The sequence below is a fragment of the Lissotriton helveticus genome, chromosome 6 (genome assembly GCF_964261635.1).
Source record: "Lissotriton helveticus chromosome 6, aLisHel1.1, whole genome shotgun sequence".
Classification (NCBI taxonomy): Eukaryota; Metazoa; Chordata; class Amphibia; order Caudata; family Salamandridae; genus Lissotriton; species Lissotriton helveticus.
Genome location: NC_136067.1, coordinates 358,135,581 through 358,153,592, shown reverse-complemented (window position 1 = coordinate 358,153,592; position 18,012 = coordinate 358,135,581). Strand labels below are relative to the sequence as shown.

General features: G+C 43.6%; 1 protein-coding gene across 1 annotated transcript in view; it reads right to left on the bottom strand.

Annotated features, from left to right (window-relative positions):
- Window positions 1–18,012, bottom strand: part of E2F6 (E2F transcription factor 6) — a 236,613-nt gene that overhangs the window by 104,249 nt on the left and 114,352 nt on the right. Inside the window, exons 4-5 of the mRNA XM_078647792.1 lie at window positions 2,315–2,467; window positions 1,943–2,057 (exon numbers count right to left, since the gene is read on the bottom strand). Of these exons, the coding sequence (XP_078503918.1) occupies window positions 1,943–2,057; window positions 2,315–2,467 (268 nt within the window). The remainder of the gene's footprint in view (window positions 1–1,942; window positions 2,058–2,314; window positions 2,468–18,012) is intronic.

The following is an 18,012-nucleotide window of genomic DNA, read 5'->3' as shown; positions in this document are numbered from 1 at the left end:
ATACTGGGATCCTTTCCCAGGCCGAAAAGGAAGAAACTGAGGAACAGGCTCATAGATGTGGCCACATACTGGTAAATAGGCAACTTGCCATGACTTGGAAGTCAGCAGGGGGCTCGTGGTTTCCAGATGAGAAGCTGCAGTTGAGGAATGGGCTATGGCGGAAGAATTAGCCCTTCAGAAAAAGAAAACCGGCAGGTAAAGAGGTGACCCCATAGCTCCTCTTCGGTCCGAGGTCCTGGAAGCCTTTGAGAATCCTGAGGGAGGTACGGGGTCATCAGCCAATACACCGGGAACAGGAGGAGGAAAGAAGCTGTAATTTAGAGTCCACAACACTATATATATATATATATATATATATATATATATATATATATATATATATATATATATATATATATATATATATATATATCTCCATGCTGACATTTGAGACCACTGTAGAGATGGATAGAGGGTTTATGGAAGGAGAGGAGCTTCGCATGAAGTGTCCCAGATGGTTCTCACTTTATAATGCCTACCTCACAATGAGGGGGGGGGGGCTTATTCTCTAATCTCCCATTTATACACAAGCCGAAATGGATGCAGGATGATGTTTAGCCTAGACCGAATTGTTTTGTTACTGTTCATGCTTGCAGATCTTTTCTGAACTTTAGCCACAAGGAACATCGGACATGAATGTCTTGATGCCATGTCAAAGGAGAAGAGGGGGGCCCTCTCTGAGCTCTAGTACCAAAACTGAACTGTTGCATGAAGATATCACATTCTGGGGGTTGATGTACATATGTATCCCACCTATAGGCATGGTGGACTGGGATTTAAAGCTACGCGGACAGAGTGTGAAGAACCGAGCTGCAGGGCATTAGTGGAACATTTTAGATAGGACAGCCTAGTATTGCAAGAAGCAAGTAATAAAAAGCTCAATCCTGCAAGTATAATCAGTGGCAGTCACCCTGGGCAGCCCTCTACAGCCCAGTGAGCTGACAGTAGTCACAGACAAAAAAAGAAAGTGTGCCCCTCCAGAAAACAGAGCTCCGCTATGCACCTCAATCTGTTTCTATGCAGGCCTTACATGCACATACATGCTTGCCATATGTGTTGAAGTCAAAGATTAAAAATAAGCACAGACTTGCCAAATGGCAAACTTGGGGCAAGGGTGCATGCGCTTCAGAGCATGTAGAGGACCTTTTCCATTAGGGGTTATCTCAGCGGTTTAAGCTGAGCTAACTCCAGTCAAAACATAATGCTCTGAATTGCTATGAAATTACATCCATAATTGGTCACATCCACTTTCAAATCAGCCATTTACAATTGGTTCGAATGACAGAATTCATGTATAAGATCCCAAGAATGAACCAAAGATGGAAGTCGAATGGTCTCAGTCAGAGCAAGAGAGTATCAACATTATAGTACGTAATATGCGATAAGCAGTGAGGAACAACATCTCAAACTTTAAAAAGGAAAGCATCCTACAATGGCAGAGGCAACAACGAAGCGAAAGCAGAGATTCCACCCTAGAGGCAGTAGCCTACGGTTTAACAATATGTCAGCCTATTAACTCAGTGACAGTAACTGGAAGGCAAAATCAAAATTTGTTTTAAAAGTTTGCATCACTTTAGAGTGATAAGAATAATGCTCATGTTTATATTTTAACGTGGTGAGTAGTTATGACCTAACAGGAAGGATAAAATGATCTAGGCATTAGGAGCGGTTTAATTCCAAGATATTAAGGTTGAGGGGGAAAATGAAAACATCAATGTGATGCATTTGGTCTCATTGCGATATCTTCGACCACAGTTTTAACTGAGGGTTTCTAGAGTGTTTAATAAACGTTCTTAGTGTGGACAATAAGCCCTTTGGTAGATCACTTTCAACCACTATTCATAAACAAACTAACATTTCATCAACAGTAGGTATTCAAATGTACAAATAGAAAATCTTTTACTTCTTTTGGAGCAGGTACTTCCAGTTTGGTTTCCTCTGGAGCTTTGATTGCAATGACTATTTGCTCGCTGAATGCTTGTATACCAAGAATATCTTGATATGTTACATAAGCTAGAGTTCGGTAGTTAAGGATTGACATATACACAAAAAACATGCAGAACATTTTCCAATTTCTTTGCATAAATTGGATTTAGTATTTCATTACTATAGAGAAAATTCTGTTACGTTAGAGACTACAAGAGGAGGAATGAAAAATACTTGCTCGGAAATACATGTTTAAGAGTTACAACTGTGCCAGTTTAAAAATATTTACTAAAAATTGGAACATAAAAAGTTAACATGGTTCTATGGGTTGGTCACCCTGAAAGGATATTTTGCATTTTCTTTACGATCTGTCATTTCAAATAATTGCCGAGCACAATTCTTGATTAATTCGTCCAGAGCTTCCTCCATTGCTGATAAATCTGTTAAATCTTTGGGTGTAGCCTTTGGTACATTCGCAGCAAGATAACTGGCCTCAGAGCCTCTAAAACAAAAAAACAAATTTAACACAAAAATACCTTAAGTCTACAAACACCACACTGTTGGCATGGATTTCATTGAACTTAAAATTGAAATTACAACATATCCAACGTACACCACAAGAGCTGAATAAGAAGTAATTAATAGGTTACATTTAATAAGTAATCTGTCCATTAATGAGAATAAAGAAGGTTGTGTTAGGGGATAAATAGTCAAGTAATTTGGCATCACTTACAAACCCACACAGCACACCAAGTCATTCCACAAATTACCATATTATACTTAGATTCAGAGACCGAGCAGTAGTGACACAAGACGTGCTATCATTTATTTGCTTTATATTTTATTGAAATGTTTAACTACGCATTGCAAGAGGAACAGTGCACAGAAATGAATATAATCATATAAGAAACTGCAAATAAAGATGAAATAAACTAAATATCGCAGGAAAAGAACTAGTGCCCACAGCAATACATCTATTGTAAAAGAATGAACGGTTTGACAACTAACCAGACTACAAGGAGGACACACACTAAAAGAGGAAGGAAAAGTAGAATACAGGTTTTACCTGTTTTGGCACTATACAGAAAAAGTTCCATATATACAATTCACAGAAATCATATAATATATATTAAATTCGACCCCAGTGATTTAAAATACATTATCTGTTCAGATCTATATATTAACAAAATATCTTTAGGCCTATTCTGTATATTAAGGGTGCTCTCTGACTTCCAACGTCTGAAGATCAATTTTTCTATCTACAGTTAGGTTGACATATGGGAAGGGTTTCTCCTTGTGATAGCGTTTCCCTGTATGCTATTGTATAATTTTTTTAATGTACTTAATGTGTTTAATGTAGCTATGGGCTGGCTGACAAAGAAAGATCGAAGTATTAAGGTGATACAGTAACTTGGTATTTTTGCACTTGCTTACATGCCACTATTTTATCCAGTCTGCACTGCAATGAGATGGACTCAATTTAATATATTTTCCTTAAATAAGCTAACCAATTGTTTTTTATAAGATGGAAGCAAGTTGCTGGACAACATGACATTGACGTGAGTAGAAACACTTCAAGTCTTATACTTGTAAGCTAATTTGTTTCTAATTTTGTGCTTACATTACAGTAATTCAGGAGTTTCAAAAATGGCACTTGTTAGATTTTAATGAAAGGATATCCCCGTAAGGTTTAAATATTTTTCCACAGGGCACTAGTACACGTTACCAAGCAAATTAAATTTTTGTTTGAGGAGGTAGCTTATCCGTACTAGGTTGGAAATATAAATTAAATAAACCCTCTGAGCCCGTTTCAGTATTACATCAGCCTGGCACTGCAGCTCTATCTTCCTAAAACAGAACGGCAAGTTTTCAGGAAGGCTTTAAACAGTGTATAAGAGAAGGGAATTCAAAACATTCCGCTTAGTATGAATGAATATTAACTTTATTAGATTTGGTCTTAAAATCATAAACTCACTGAATAAAAGCACAAAAATCCACAACAAACAGATATTATAGCCGTCATAGGAGAAGATACACATGCTCAATCAAAATATAAAGCAAGCGGACGACCATCCAAAGAATGATAAGTTGATCAATATATGCAATCGTTAAATTAGTTCAGCTACAGTGTAAAATGGCACATGAAAATTGTGACAAAAAAAGCACATATCAGGCGACTGGAAGAGTTGTAAAAACAGAAGGGCAGGTCTCAACTGACAGATTCAAAGGTAAGAGCAGCTGAAGAACAAGCTGATGGTGCAAACTATTTAATTTGGGACATATCAGTACTATGTATGAAGTATCAAGAATGGAAATGTTATCACAGGTACAGGCAGGAAGCTGTGCAGTTGTAGTCTAACCCCCCTTGGAAAACATCAGCTGATGGGGCAGATTTAATCTAAGTTAGGTCAATAACCTGAGGGGATAGCTGCTACAGCCCCATAAAAAATGGCACATCTAGCTCTTAATCAAGGCAACAGCCTCTCGTTCTGCTGCCACCCTAGTGTGAAAAGTCAGGCAAGATCCCCTTTCACTAAACAATCAGGGTTTAAAAAATCTCCGGTCTGCCCAACTCAGTAAATTTTCTTGTGATAAAAAAAAACAACCAGGGTATACAGGACATGTGACCCAAAGTCATACAGTTGCAAACTAGGAGTCTTTTGAGATTTAGCTCTTCCTTCAGTCAAATGGATAACTATAAAAGCAGGGCTGAAGGCAAACGAGATCAGAAATTTAACCCCCGCCCCAATTCTTCCTGAACCCACCCCCAATTCTTCCTGCAGTCTCTCACTGGGGATACCTTAGGGGACATTTAAGAGACCTCTCATAAAAGAATGTTTAGCCACCAGTAAGTGAGCAGATTATACATAGCCAAATATGTCACACCCCAAACTAGCTGCAGGAATGCACTTGGCTTTGTAGACTTTGGGAGTCGACTCAACGTGGGTCTGGTCTAGGAGTTTCGAAACCACACTGATACTGTTTGCCACCCTTTAAAACAGCATGGTATTTTTCTTGAGCAAAAGGTTGACAAGAAAAATGGGAGTCCAGTAGGATGCCCAGATAAGAAAAGGTCTCGAACCCTACTGACAGGGTGGCCCTTCACCTAAAATGTTTTGGAGCTAGTATTTCTAGGTCCTATAACCATAACATGGTACTTGGAATAGTTTGTCATTTTCATGGATGTACTTGACCTCGTGACTAAGCTCTAGGAGGCTCAGCAGAACCTTGGTCGTGCTTGCTAATAGAACAGCATCATCTGCGTACAAGAATGCTGGCAATGAGTGACCGTTAGCGCACGGGACATCAGTCTCAAGCTCTGATAGGGAGGACTTCAAACCATTAATATAGAGAACAAAAGAGAAAGGATACAACTCTGGAGCACCCCTCTATTTAAACTAGAAGACTGGGTACATTCACCATTGGTCCCATCCTGACAGAGGCGGTAAGGCCCTCATGCAGGAAGGTGACCGAGCCGGCTTGATCCCCTCCATTGACCCCAGCACAGCCCTGAATTTAGCCCTGTTAACCCCATAAAAGGATGAGCGTAGATCTATGAAGACAAAGTGGCTTCCCCTTCCCAACTTTGAATTTTGTACGATAAACAGATCGAGATTTAGGAATTTAGCCCTGTTAACCCCATAAAAGGACGACCGTAGATCCATGAAGACAAAGTGGCTTCCCCTTCCCAATTTTGAATTTTTTAAGATAAACAGATCGAGATTTAGGTTTTGCTCAACAGTCCCCCACCCTAAACCCACACTGGAATTCTGATAGTACAATGTTCTATTTATCCCACAGATTACAATGGTTTAAGAGGACCGGCCTATAACTTTCACTTCACTATCCCACAAAGAAATCAGGCCACAGCATGCGCGGTCCATCTTAGGTCCCTTTTTAAAAAATGGGCACACTCATGGAATGGCACCAACTAGTTGGAAACAAGTACCTGTATGAAGATATTGCATGCACTATAGGGGCACACAGGTTGATGGGCAGATTTAAACAGGTACAGCAGAATCCCATCCGGTCCAGGGGCCTTTTCAGAGAGGGACAAGATGGCTTTCCTAACTTCCTCCCACTGGAAGGTGAGCATTCAGTCCTCACAGCCGCTATACTGTGAATCCACACTCTTCTTAAGACCATAAATAGCCACAAAATGATCGAACCAAGCCTCTGGGGTAAAAGTGCGAGTTTGCACAGGCGTTTGCTCTAAACGAAGTAGAGGGTGGTTCACTATACCCCCCCCCCCCCCAAAAGGCTGCACTGTCCCGCAAGGCACAACCTCCCAGAAGATTGTCCCATAGCACTTTTTTTTTTTATAAGGCTTTCATTCTCTCATTACATGCAGGGTGATAAAGGTACCTTGACTTCTTCGCGATCCCGAAGCACTCTACGGGCCTGCAAACATTTCCTGTCAAACCATTTATTTGGGACCACCAAATGCACAGCACTAGGCAGAGAAAAGGCAGCCTTATACACCCTGTGAAACAAGAAAAAGCAGCCAAAATGTTGACATCGGAGGCCTCCTCACCTAAGCAAATATGAAAATCATATAGACAGGGAGGAAAGCAAGTATAAATTAAAATTGGCAGGAACTACCTTCTCCCCTGATCTTTTAAGCAGACTTATTCCGTATATAAACCATGGGCCTTGGCCGGTTTCACAGACCACCAGAAAATAGCCAACAAAGGGTTATGATAATTTTGTGGGCACCTGCAGCCTCACTTTGAAGGGTCCTCTGACTGCGACTCGATCTGAAGAGAAAACCCGACAACACCGCTGCACCTGCAGCTCCCTGGTCTTGAAATGCCCGACCAACTGTATCCCAGTGTCCAACAACACTCCAACTTCACACTCCAGTTGCAGGCCCCTTCTCCAAGCCTCCGATGCCTAATGTGTACTCTGCCACCCGAGGGGTGCTTTTGGTGACTATTTGTGCCTACCTTTGATCCCTGGGCCAGACTCAGAAACCGCAGGAACCTACCAATGACCAGTGATCTTTAGAGTACTTCCTGTCTCCATAGCACTACATTGGGCACAACCTCTCCTTTAACCTCTGCACCCAGCCACCACTGCGCTGCTGAGGGTGCACTCTCCTTACCTACCTGACAAATGCCCTATTTAAGTTCTACCAACTCGAGACTGAAACACAAAACTGAGTACTTACCTGCAAGTCTCTTATGTTTTCTACCATATGAATACATTGAACTGTATCATTGCATAACTTTGTCATTGCAAAGTCTAAAACGGTATTTTGATTGACATGTACAGAAAGCTCTTAAAACTGTAAAGTATTTATTGCATTTAAAAAACCATACTGCATTCTTGAAAAGTATTGCCAGTTTTACAAACTGTATAACTTAACTGCACTAAGTGATTCTTGGTTATAGTAATAAAATAAAGTCACAACTTTGTATACAAACAATTGGTCTGGATTCAGTCTTTGAGTGTGTGACATCAGTTCTTGCCTGAGTGGGTACAATAAAAGCTTAACAATACCTTCTGATAAGCCGGACTGCTCAGCCAAGCTACTATTAACTTGAGAGTAAGGTATTATCTGTTTTAACCTCTGCCATACCTTTGGGGACTAACTGGATTGTGATAACATACCTATATTTTGCATAGTATATACAAATCCAGCTTCCTACAAATCGGTAAGGAATCTGAGGCTAGATCATGTTTCTACCAGATAAGTTACTTACCTTAGGTAATGCCTTGTCTATCTGATAGAGACATCTAGCGACAGATTCTTTACCTTTGAATAGATACCCAAACAATAGCGTCCCCAGAGGAGGGACTTCGGACAAGTATAAAACAGGAAGTCTTGCAGGACAGAAGTGCTTGGTAAACATGTGCAGGGATGCCCACCTTGCTGCCTGAAATGTCGAGGACTGGAACTTCACATTGCAACGCTGTGGTAGCAGCCTTAGCTCTGGTGGAATAAACTCTTACGACTTCAGGAGGCTGCCTCCTCGCCAGAGTGTAGCAAGCCTTGATGCAGAGGACAATCCATTTGTGAGAGAGTCCTCTTCTGCACCGCACGACCTTTCTTAGCTCCCATGTACCCCATGAAGAGTTGGTCGTCCACACTGAATTCTTTAGTGCGGTCAAAGTAGAATGACAATGCTCTTTTTGGATCCAGACAGTGGAGTTGCTCCTCTTTCTTAGACGGATGCGGAGAAGTAGAGAAAGTGGGCAAGGTGACAGATTGCCCCACATGGAAATGTGCTACCACTTTCGGTAGGAAAGAGGCCCAATTGTGAAGGACCAAATTGTCTGGGAATAATATCAGGTAAGGCGGCTTAGATGACAAAGCCTCAAGTTCACTCTCCCTCCTGGCGGATGTGATTTCAACTAAAAAGTCTGTCTTTATGTTAAGCAGCCAGAGGGGGCAGTTGTGCTGAGGTTCAAATGGAGCGCACATTAGGAAAGGAAGAACCAAATTAAGGTCCCTCTGAGACATGATGAAAGGGCAATGTGGGAACATATGGAGAATGCCTTTGAAAAATCGATTTACAGTGGGGGATTTAAATAAAGAGCTTGTCTGGCAGTCACAAAAAGACAAACAGGGCAGAAAGGTACCCTTTTAGAGTGCCCAGAGCAAAGCCCCGTTGGGCAAGTGTTAAAATAAAAAGTAAAATATCAGGTAGGGAAGCAAAAAGTGTGTCAATAGACTTTTTTTGTACAGTATATTACAAACTTGTTCCATTGGCATGCGTACACCGACAAGGTAGCGGGACGCTGGGCTGCCAAAATAATATTATAGACTTAAGGAGGAAGGTTGAATGCTGTCAACTGCAACCACTTAATCTCCACGCAAGAAGGTATGGAGTTTATAGGTTCGGGTAGAGAACCTTCACCTGCTGCTGAGACGGAAAATCCTCCCGAAGGGGTAGCCTGATTGGAGGATCGACGTTCAGTTGGAGAAGCTTGGGATACCAGACTCTGGGCCACAAGGATGACTTGGGCCTGGTCGGTCCTGATCTTCTTGAGAACTCTGGGCAGGAGTGTGATGGGCAGAAAGGCATACAGGAGGCCTGAGCTCCACTTGAGAAAAGCCACTCAAAGCGAGAGCCATCTTAGAAACTCCAGTGTGTAAATCTGCTGACATTCACGTTCTCAGCAGAGGTGTACAGATCTAACCAATGTGCTCTCTGCTGTTAAAAGAGACCTTGCATCACCTCAGGATGAAGAGGTCATTCATGATCCACTAGACATCGACGGCTAAGTTAGTCTGCTCTGGCACTCCGTGAACCTGCCAGGTGTGGCACCAGCAGGGATATGCCCTGGTGTTCAATCCAGACATGGAGCGAGGAGCAGTCTCAGAGAGGAGGGAGTAGTCCCTTCTGACTATCTGGAAGACCCACCGTCTGATGTGATTCGAGCCAGTAGTGAAGGTGATGGCAGATCCTGCCGCCCATGATCTTGAAGGGAAAGACTAGGAGGGTTTTGGGACTGGGGCTGCAGGGAGGCCGCGGACTAACCAGACCTCTGGTTGTCCAACCCACTGGGTTGGAACAAGGTGCGCTCTCTGCCACGCGGAGGTTGCTAAACCTGTGAGGTCTTATGACTGGTGTTGGGCTGGCACAGCCCCTTCCGAAGCCACAAAAGGGGCAAAAGGCAGGCTGGGGACGAGTGGCAACTGAGAGGCCCAAGGATTTCGCCCTAGCCTGAGAGTACTATAAGTGCTCCAGAGCCATGTCTGCGAAGAGATGGGTGCCAATAAAGGGCATGTCCATGAGAGAGACCTGGACATCCCACGAAAACCCAGAAGCCCTCAACCAGGCGTGACGTCAAACAGGTACAGTCTATGAAATTGCTCTGCCCAGCGAGTCGGTCGAGTCCACAACGGATGGTGAACTTTGCTGCATCTCTTCCATCTGATTTCACTTGGGAGAGGATGGCCCGGGCCTCCTCCGGGACCTGTGGCAGCACTTGAGCAAACAGTTTCCCACAGGAAGTGGGAATAATGGATCAATAAGCATGCAGTGTTCACCAATTGCAATGCTAGGCTGGTGGAAGAAAATAATGTCTTACCCCAACTATCCAGCCACTTGGATTACCTATCCGGGGGGGCGGAAGGGACCATACCATGGGAGGTAGAGGCTTGGACCACCAAGCTCTCTCGGGAAGGGTGGGTGGTATGTAAACCTGAGTCGCCGGGAGCAGGGCAGTGGCGGCGATTATCCTATTAATAGGAGCCTCTGTGCTGGGTTTGGATCAGGTACCCAGTAGGGCATCTGTAAGGGTCTCATCAAAGGGTAGCAAGGGTTCCAAAGAAGAGACACCTGGCTGCAAGATCTCTGTCAAGATATTAGTCTTGACCACCACCGAAGGGATCTGAAGGTCCAGGACCTCAGCCGTCCTTCGCACCACCATAGCAAATGATGCTTCCTCCTCTGTAGCCATGGTAGGGAAAGAAAGAATTCTTTGAAAAAAGTCTATAGCTAGTAATATATTACTCTCAAAGATACTTTATTTAAAAACCCATTATATAATGGGTTTTTAAATAAAGTATCTTTGAGAGTAATATATTACTAGCTATAGACCTTTCCAAAGAATATTTACTCCCTATGTATACCTGGTATAGTTTCCATATAGGGGTCCCCTACTTCTAAACCAAGGGAAAGAAAGAATGCCAGAACCTGGAGAGGTGTACAGTCCACTGGCCTCACCAAACTCCTCACACCAGTCCATTACATGATAGAGATGATCTTCTTAAGTGTCCCTTGACGCCTTCCAATCTTTTTCCACTCCTAGCCTTTCGGAATAGGGCTCAGAAAACGACCTCGGACCTGGAGGTTCTGTCGCCGCTGGTATTGGCATCGGTCGACGTGGTACTGGCTCCAGGTCATCCGATATCAGAATGGGGCTGGCACAGGCAGTGCCAGGAGAATCGGTGTCAGTGGAGGTAGCAAAGGCACAACTGGCGCCGGCCGCATCCATTCTCAGATCCATAGGGAGACATCCGCACAAGAGCAGAACCCAATGGAGACCCCTCTGACCGTATGGTCTCGAAGGTGCACCAGTCAGGTTTTTTTTATTTTTTTTTAGTGTATTTTGATATAGCGCACAGATACCCCAACGGGGTGTCCCGGCGCTTCTGTGTGATCTTATGCTGGCTAAGGTGTTATTTAAAAAAGAGATGGTTAACAGAACAGATATGTTTTTAGGGCTCTCCGGAACGGTTGTTTTTCCTGAATCAACCGGATGGAATTTGGTAACTTGTTCCAGAGGGCCGAGGTTAACACTTGGAAGGTTTTTCCACCTGAGCGAGTTTTCCTAAATCTGGGAATGGTGAGGAGATTTTTTGAGGAGGAACGAAGAGTCCTAGTATTGTTGTAAGGGATCAGACAGGTGGAAAAATAGGCGGAACCCTCGCCTCTCAATGCACGGTAAGCCAGTACCAGTGCCTTGAATTCTGCCCTTTTTTGTATCGGTAGCCAATGAAGTCTACGACGGTGGGGCGAGATGTGCTTGCGTAAGGGAATACCACCAACCAGTCGGACTGCCGCATTCTGGACTGTCTGGAGGCGATGACAAAGACCCGCAGACAAGCCAGTATACAGGCCATTGGCGTAGTCCAGGTGCGAGGTAATCAACGCCTGGACTATCGTCTTCCTGGTGTTACTGGGCAAGAAGTTGATAAACTTTCTTATCATTCTGATCTTGGCGAAGCATGCAGCGGAGACTGTGTGGACTTGATGTTGTAGTGTGAGGTTGGAGTCCCATCTTACCCCTAAATTTTTCACAGAGTCTTTGGGTAGAGGGGGAGCACTCAGATCAAGAGGCCACCAGATGTTAGGATCAAGAGGAGACGGCTGGTGAAAGAAAAGTACCTCCGTTTTCCCGGCGTTTAGCCTTAAAAAGTTGTTGTCCATCCACCGGGCGATTGTGCGAAGGCAGTTTTTTAGAGGATCAAAAGTTGTTGGGGAAATGCTGTTAAATGAAAACAAAAGTTGAATGTCATCGGCATAAGAGGTGGCCTTTATGCCTGTTTGGGCGATGATATCAAAGAGGGGTGAGAAATAAACATTAAATAGGAGGGGACTCAGCAAGGAGCCCTGGGGGACTCCCCACCGAAGAGGACGGCTATCTGAGGTGAATGGGGAAGTGAACAATGCCTGCGTGCGGTTGGACAAAAAAGAAGCAACCCACTTTAAGGCCGTACCCTGAATACCTTTGGATTGGAGACGATCTAGGAGGAGGGGGTGGGAGACGGTGTCGAATGCTGCTGACAAGTCCAGCAGCACCAACACCGCTCTTGATCCCTCGTCCATCCTCCAGCGTACTGCATCTGCCATCTCGATTAGTGCCGACTCAGTTAGGCCACCCACATAGGAAGCATATGGCATCATAATTATTTTTACACTGGTCGGTGGTCTCTCTGGCTCCAAGTATGGCACGGAGGGGGAGAGCCGACCAGTCGCAGGTTCTGTAGAACAAGGCCTAAAAAGTAGAGGCTCCTCAGTTGTGTCGGCCAGCGGATGGGGAGAAGTCGAAGCATGCTGTATCTTCTTCGGTTTCTTATGCCTCTTACATGACCTACCTGATGTCTTCAAGTAGGAGGAGAAAGACTTGGGACTCTCAGAGCAGTGCCCGGGGCTTCCTCTGGATCAGGACCATAAACGAGACCTCCTAGGAGTTGTGCGATGCAGTGCGGAGTACCTGGCCACAAGTAGATTTAGAGATCGCTCTCTAAAAGCTTTTGCAGTCCTGGCTCAGAAGTCTTTGAGCGTAGTCATGCTCCAGGCACCAGAGGGAAATCAGGTGTCGATCAGTCATCAACATTGCGTGGTGACAGGCGCTGCATGGTATGGATCAAGAAATCTTCCTAGACATGTTGGAAAAAATTCTACACACCACAAAAAGGGGTTCGACAAAAAGTTGAAAAAAGCCTGTCAAAAAGTGACAAAGGGTTACTCTCTACATGAATCAGCGCTTGACTGGTGCGGAACACAACTGACAGCGCACAGAAGTGGTGCCTATGTAGGTGACGTGGATGTCACTACAGCGCAGACTACACCACATGAAGCCGAACATCACCTAGCGGTGCATAGGGGTATTGCTCATAGAAATATCTTCTGATCCAGTCTCATGCCTGCGAAATTCAAAGGTAAGGAATCTGCAGCTAGATTTCTCCATCAGATGTCTGTGTTTACTACATCACACTTTCATTACCTGCACCTTGACAAAGGGCTGCAGGCACAACCATACAGGTGTATGATGTCATTTACTGTAAATGTGCATATGTATATAACAATTCTGTGCTAATACTTTATCTTGTAAATGTATCTTTGTTTTAATGTATAATGTATCCACCTGTAAGGCACTCGTCACCCATTTCGATACAGTTCATGCTGTGATGCATTGTATAGTTTATTGCTTGTAAAGCACACACAAGCTCATAAATTAAACAGACCAAATAATTAACAAGTCACAATAGTAATGTATCATGGAAGGATACACAAATAAATAGAACATCAAAACAGAAGCCTACAGTAGAAAGCTGGGATTTGGCCACTACCACACCGAACTGAAGCTCACATTGACCAAAAACGAGACTGGAGTATCAAATCCCAATCACTATATAAAATAACTAGATTAAGCAGAGCAAAACACAAACGGGTTGAGGCGAAGAATCCTGCACCTATTACTAATAGTGGCTTAATGTATGGCAATAGTGCTACAACACCAGGAAGTGCACCCCTTTACACTTCCTATTGGGAAAAGCCCAAACAAACAAGAAGAGATTTGGAGTTAGTACACATCAATTATAGAACTCATTTGAGCTCATTAGGTCATAAACTGTCCAGAATAGTCAATTGAAATAGCAGGTCCAAAGTTTTCTTTATAGTTGAAAAACGTGTTCTTTATCGAAGCTTGTAAAAGCTTCGAGCACGGATCTGACTGCACTTTAGCAGTTACATTGCCGCATAATGCGATCATCTGCATCGTTGTCATCATCATTAAGATGATTACCTTGACACTACATTCATTTGTGTCGTAGTTTTCTTTACTAAAGGGAACACTATAAACAACTCAAACATAATTTCAAGCCCTGAAGAAGTCTCGCACGAGACGAAATGCGTTGGCTAAATGAATTGTAAGACCATTGGATTTTAACAATTGAACATTTCTGTCAAACAACACGTTTTTCAACCATAAAGAAAACTTTGGACCTGCTATATCCATTGACTATTATGGATATTTTATGACTAATGAGCTAAAATGAGATCTATAATTGGTGTGCTAACTCCAAATCTCTTCTTGGAACTAAATTAAGCATTTAATACTACTATATATCAGTAGATGCACAGCAAATACCAAATTGATCAAGTTACTTCTATTCGGTGACGCCTTACCTGGGAGAGACTATCTAGCTGCAGATTTCTTACCATAGAATATTCCCCAGGCATCAGACTGGATCTGGAAACCTTTGACGAGCAGTACCCCTGCGCACCAGTAGGTGGTGGCCTCGTTCTTTGCGTGGCATTATTTGCACTGTTTGTGACATGTGTAGTGGCTCTATAGGCAACACACCAGCGCACGGACGTCAGTTTCTATTTGAGACTTTCCAAACCATAACTGAAGAGCCACGAAGAACACAGACTACTGGTGCGTAAACCAGAACCCTGAAAGGGGGGGAAAACCCTTTGCACAATAATCCGATTGCAGAGCGGGGAGGCTCAGTAAGGAGTCCCCAGCTATATACAGTCTATACCAGAGAAGGAGTTACTGAAGATAAGAAACTTGTTCATTAGATAATCACTTCTAGCCACAGATTCCTTACTTTAGGATTTATGCCCAAGCAATACCTCCTCGGAGTTGGGCCTGCGAAACCGATTCAGACCAGAAAGTCCTGCAGTACCAAACAGGCAAAGTGTGCATCCCGATAGGCGTGACTGTCCAGGAAATAATGCTTAGCAAACTGTGCAATGACACCAACTTTGCAGCCTAGCTGATGTCCAGGACCGAACACCCTCTGCTAATGCAGTGGTCGCAGCTTTGGCTCAGGTGGAGTGAGCACATAAGACATGGGGGGGGGAGGGGTTGCTTCTTGGCCACTTCGGTAAGAGGGAAGCTAGAGTCCAAAGGACCAGCTTGTCATGAAGAAAAGTCAGATGCAGAGAGTGCACTGACAGCGCCTGCAATTTGCAAACCCTCCTGACACAATTTTGGAATGCTCATTTTGGGATGCGGATTGGCTTATATTCGTTAATATGCACTTCTTTTAAATCACCATCTTTACTTTCCATAGAGTCTGACTGCAGGGGTCCTTTACCCACTTCCGATGGGGCAATTAGGACCCTATTTTGGGGTAAGAATGTGTGCTGGTCTCACAAATATAATCAAATTCATTTCTGCTTTTTGACAATATGTACCACGGTTGCAGTGTTGCGTGTTTCACACTCCCATGCATTTTTTTGCATAAGTAAGGCGTGTATGTTTTAGTCCTTCTCGATATAACTACACATTCTACTGACAAACTTATATTTGTTTTAAAGGTATAAGGAACTCCAGTTCAGTTAGAGGATGACACAGGTCACCCTAACCTAGAGGTAACATTTGAACCGCATTGGTAAGATAGGAGCCCTATTTTCGTCCTTATGAATGCCACAGACTCACTTAGGCACTGGCAGAAGCATGACAACGATAAGGGTGGTGATGGGGCAATAGTTCCCCCCAATCCCCACATTTTGGATTTTAACACCAAATAGTACCCAGGAAACAAATGTACTTGGGTTATTACATTGGTTTTTAAAATCACTTATTCACCGGCCCCCATTTAGATCATTAGAAGTGACTCCCTGTCTCCAGGTGTAGGCCCGCTCTCTATCAAACGTGGTTTCTGAAGAGCGAGGACTGCCAATGATGAAGCACGACACCTGGTAGTGTGGGAGGACAGTCCTTTAATTTTTTTGAGGTGCCTAGCACTTTATTGACTTAGTGCTTTGTAAGGATATAGTTACATTTTGTGAACAACCAATTTTTCAGGGTAGCTTCTTTTGTCTGTTAATTTCTGTAAACCATCCCACAAACTTGCTTCCACGGCAGGCGATTACCATCTTGATGGACGGACACCTGTTTTCCAGAATAACATTGTAGACTATGGGCGGAAGGACAAAAGCTGCCAACTGTCGACACTCAATCTCCCTCCATGCAAGAAGGCAGAACATAGACAGTTTTGGGTGTAGAACCCTGTCCTGCTGCTGTAACAGAAGTTCCTCCTGAAGGGGCAGCCTGATCGGAGGACCGATGGACATTCGGGATACAAGACTTTCCATGCCCAATCCAGAGCCACAAGGTTGACTTGAGCCAGGTTGCTCCTAATCTTCTTGAGAACTCTGAGCAGGAGTGGTAGACTCCACAAGGGATGGATCATTATAAACATCTGTAGGAGACGCACCAGCAAGTACAGTACTCACCACCGTCATATGGGAGGCATTTGCAGCAGTATTACGAATTAAATGAAATCCATCCTCCCTCTCACAAACACCCGCCCATGGGAAAATGCTTTAATGTTGCTAATAAGCTGTAGAGGAATTTCCTGAATGGTAGCGAGAGGGGTTAGGGAACTACCAAGGACTGTTTGTGGCCTACTGTTTAGAATCAGCCAAATGATGTAACTTGATGTGATCAATGGAGACAATATGATTGTCTACAGAACCAGCAAGCAGAGGCAATTTACAGTACCTTGAATGTAAGGGACTGGCATTGGTTCCTGGTAGGATGGACCAAATTCCTTTTTCACTGCAACCTTTTCTCAAAGGAGATCCCCAATTTGTGGAATCCAGCTGGAAGGCACTGGCTGCTCATGGATACCGGTAAAGGTAGACGTCTTCAACTGTTAGTTTGATTGGCTGCCATGGAAAGGTTGCAAATCCTTTAAGATAGAGGAACGATAATTTTCGTCAAAGGATGTGGCTGCCGCCACGATGTCCGGACCGTTCAGGTCTGGAACATACATTTTTATGCCAAAAAGGAGTTTGTATGAGGTCCGGCCACCCAGAGATCTTTTAGGGAGATTATGAAGTGCTCTTTGTACCCCATATAGGTGATGGATCCAGCTACACTCTGTACTTCTACTCTAGTTAAGGATTACTTTAAGCCACAGCTCATCCTCTTCGCTAATAAATTTCCCTCAGGAGGAAAGGGGGAATCCATCCAGGGATGCCATAGACTACCTATACGCTTTTGAGGCAAAAGAAGGACCCTGGTCCGAGTGGTATGTAGTGCATGCATGTGTTCAGATAAAGAATTGCAAATCTTTAATAACAGTGTGAGCATCAGCCAAAAGTTGTGGCCACACCTAGAGGAACATTGAGCAAGAATCAACTGTAAGTAGGGTAAATTTAAAACGCACCATCTGAACTGGGAGGACCACAATGGTCCAAATAAATGCGGCTGACATGTTTGTTTGAAATCAACAGGTGTGTATGCAGTGGGTGTGCCACTGTTTAACTTTTAACTTGACAAATGTCAAAAGACAGATTTCTTGGGCTCATTGTACAAGCCATGCCACCAATAACATTGCTGTTGGAATGAAATTGTGACCGCCACACCTGCATGTGCAGAAGCAAGACCTTCATGCGCAGCTATCACTTAGGCTAGCCTGCGGTCTTAGTTGGGAATCGCACGATGACCAACCCATGGAATCGTAAAGAGAAGGTTTTGTTTGCTTACATTGTATGTATATTTAGCTGGAAAGCCCTAGGCAAAGGGGTGCCGTTGCGTGCAGCATTAACGGCAGCAAGTAATTAGTTATCTACCCTTGTATGAGAAAAAGAAATTGCAGTAATTGTGGCAGTTGAAACTGTAGATTTGGCTGCTTCATTAGCCAAAGAACTCCCTACAACATGTGTTCTCACACGAGTCTGAGGTAACCTATCCTTTAGGTCTGCCACCTTCACCCAAAGCGATTTATGCTTTACAGTGTTACCTTTAGAATCTTTGAATCCATTTTGGCACCAATAATGCAAACTGTCATTAAAAGACTGGGCACCATAATAAAAGTCACACACTAGAAGTTTAGGGAATTCA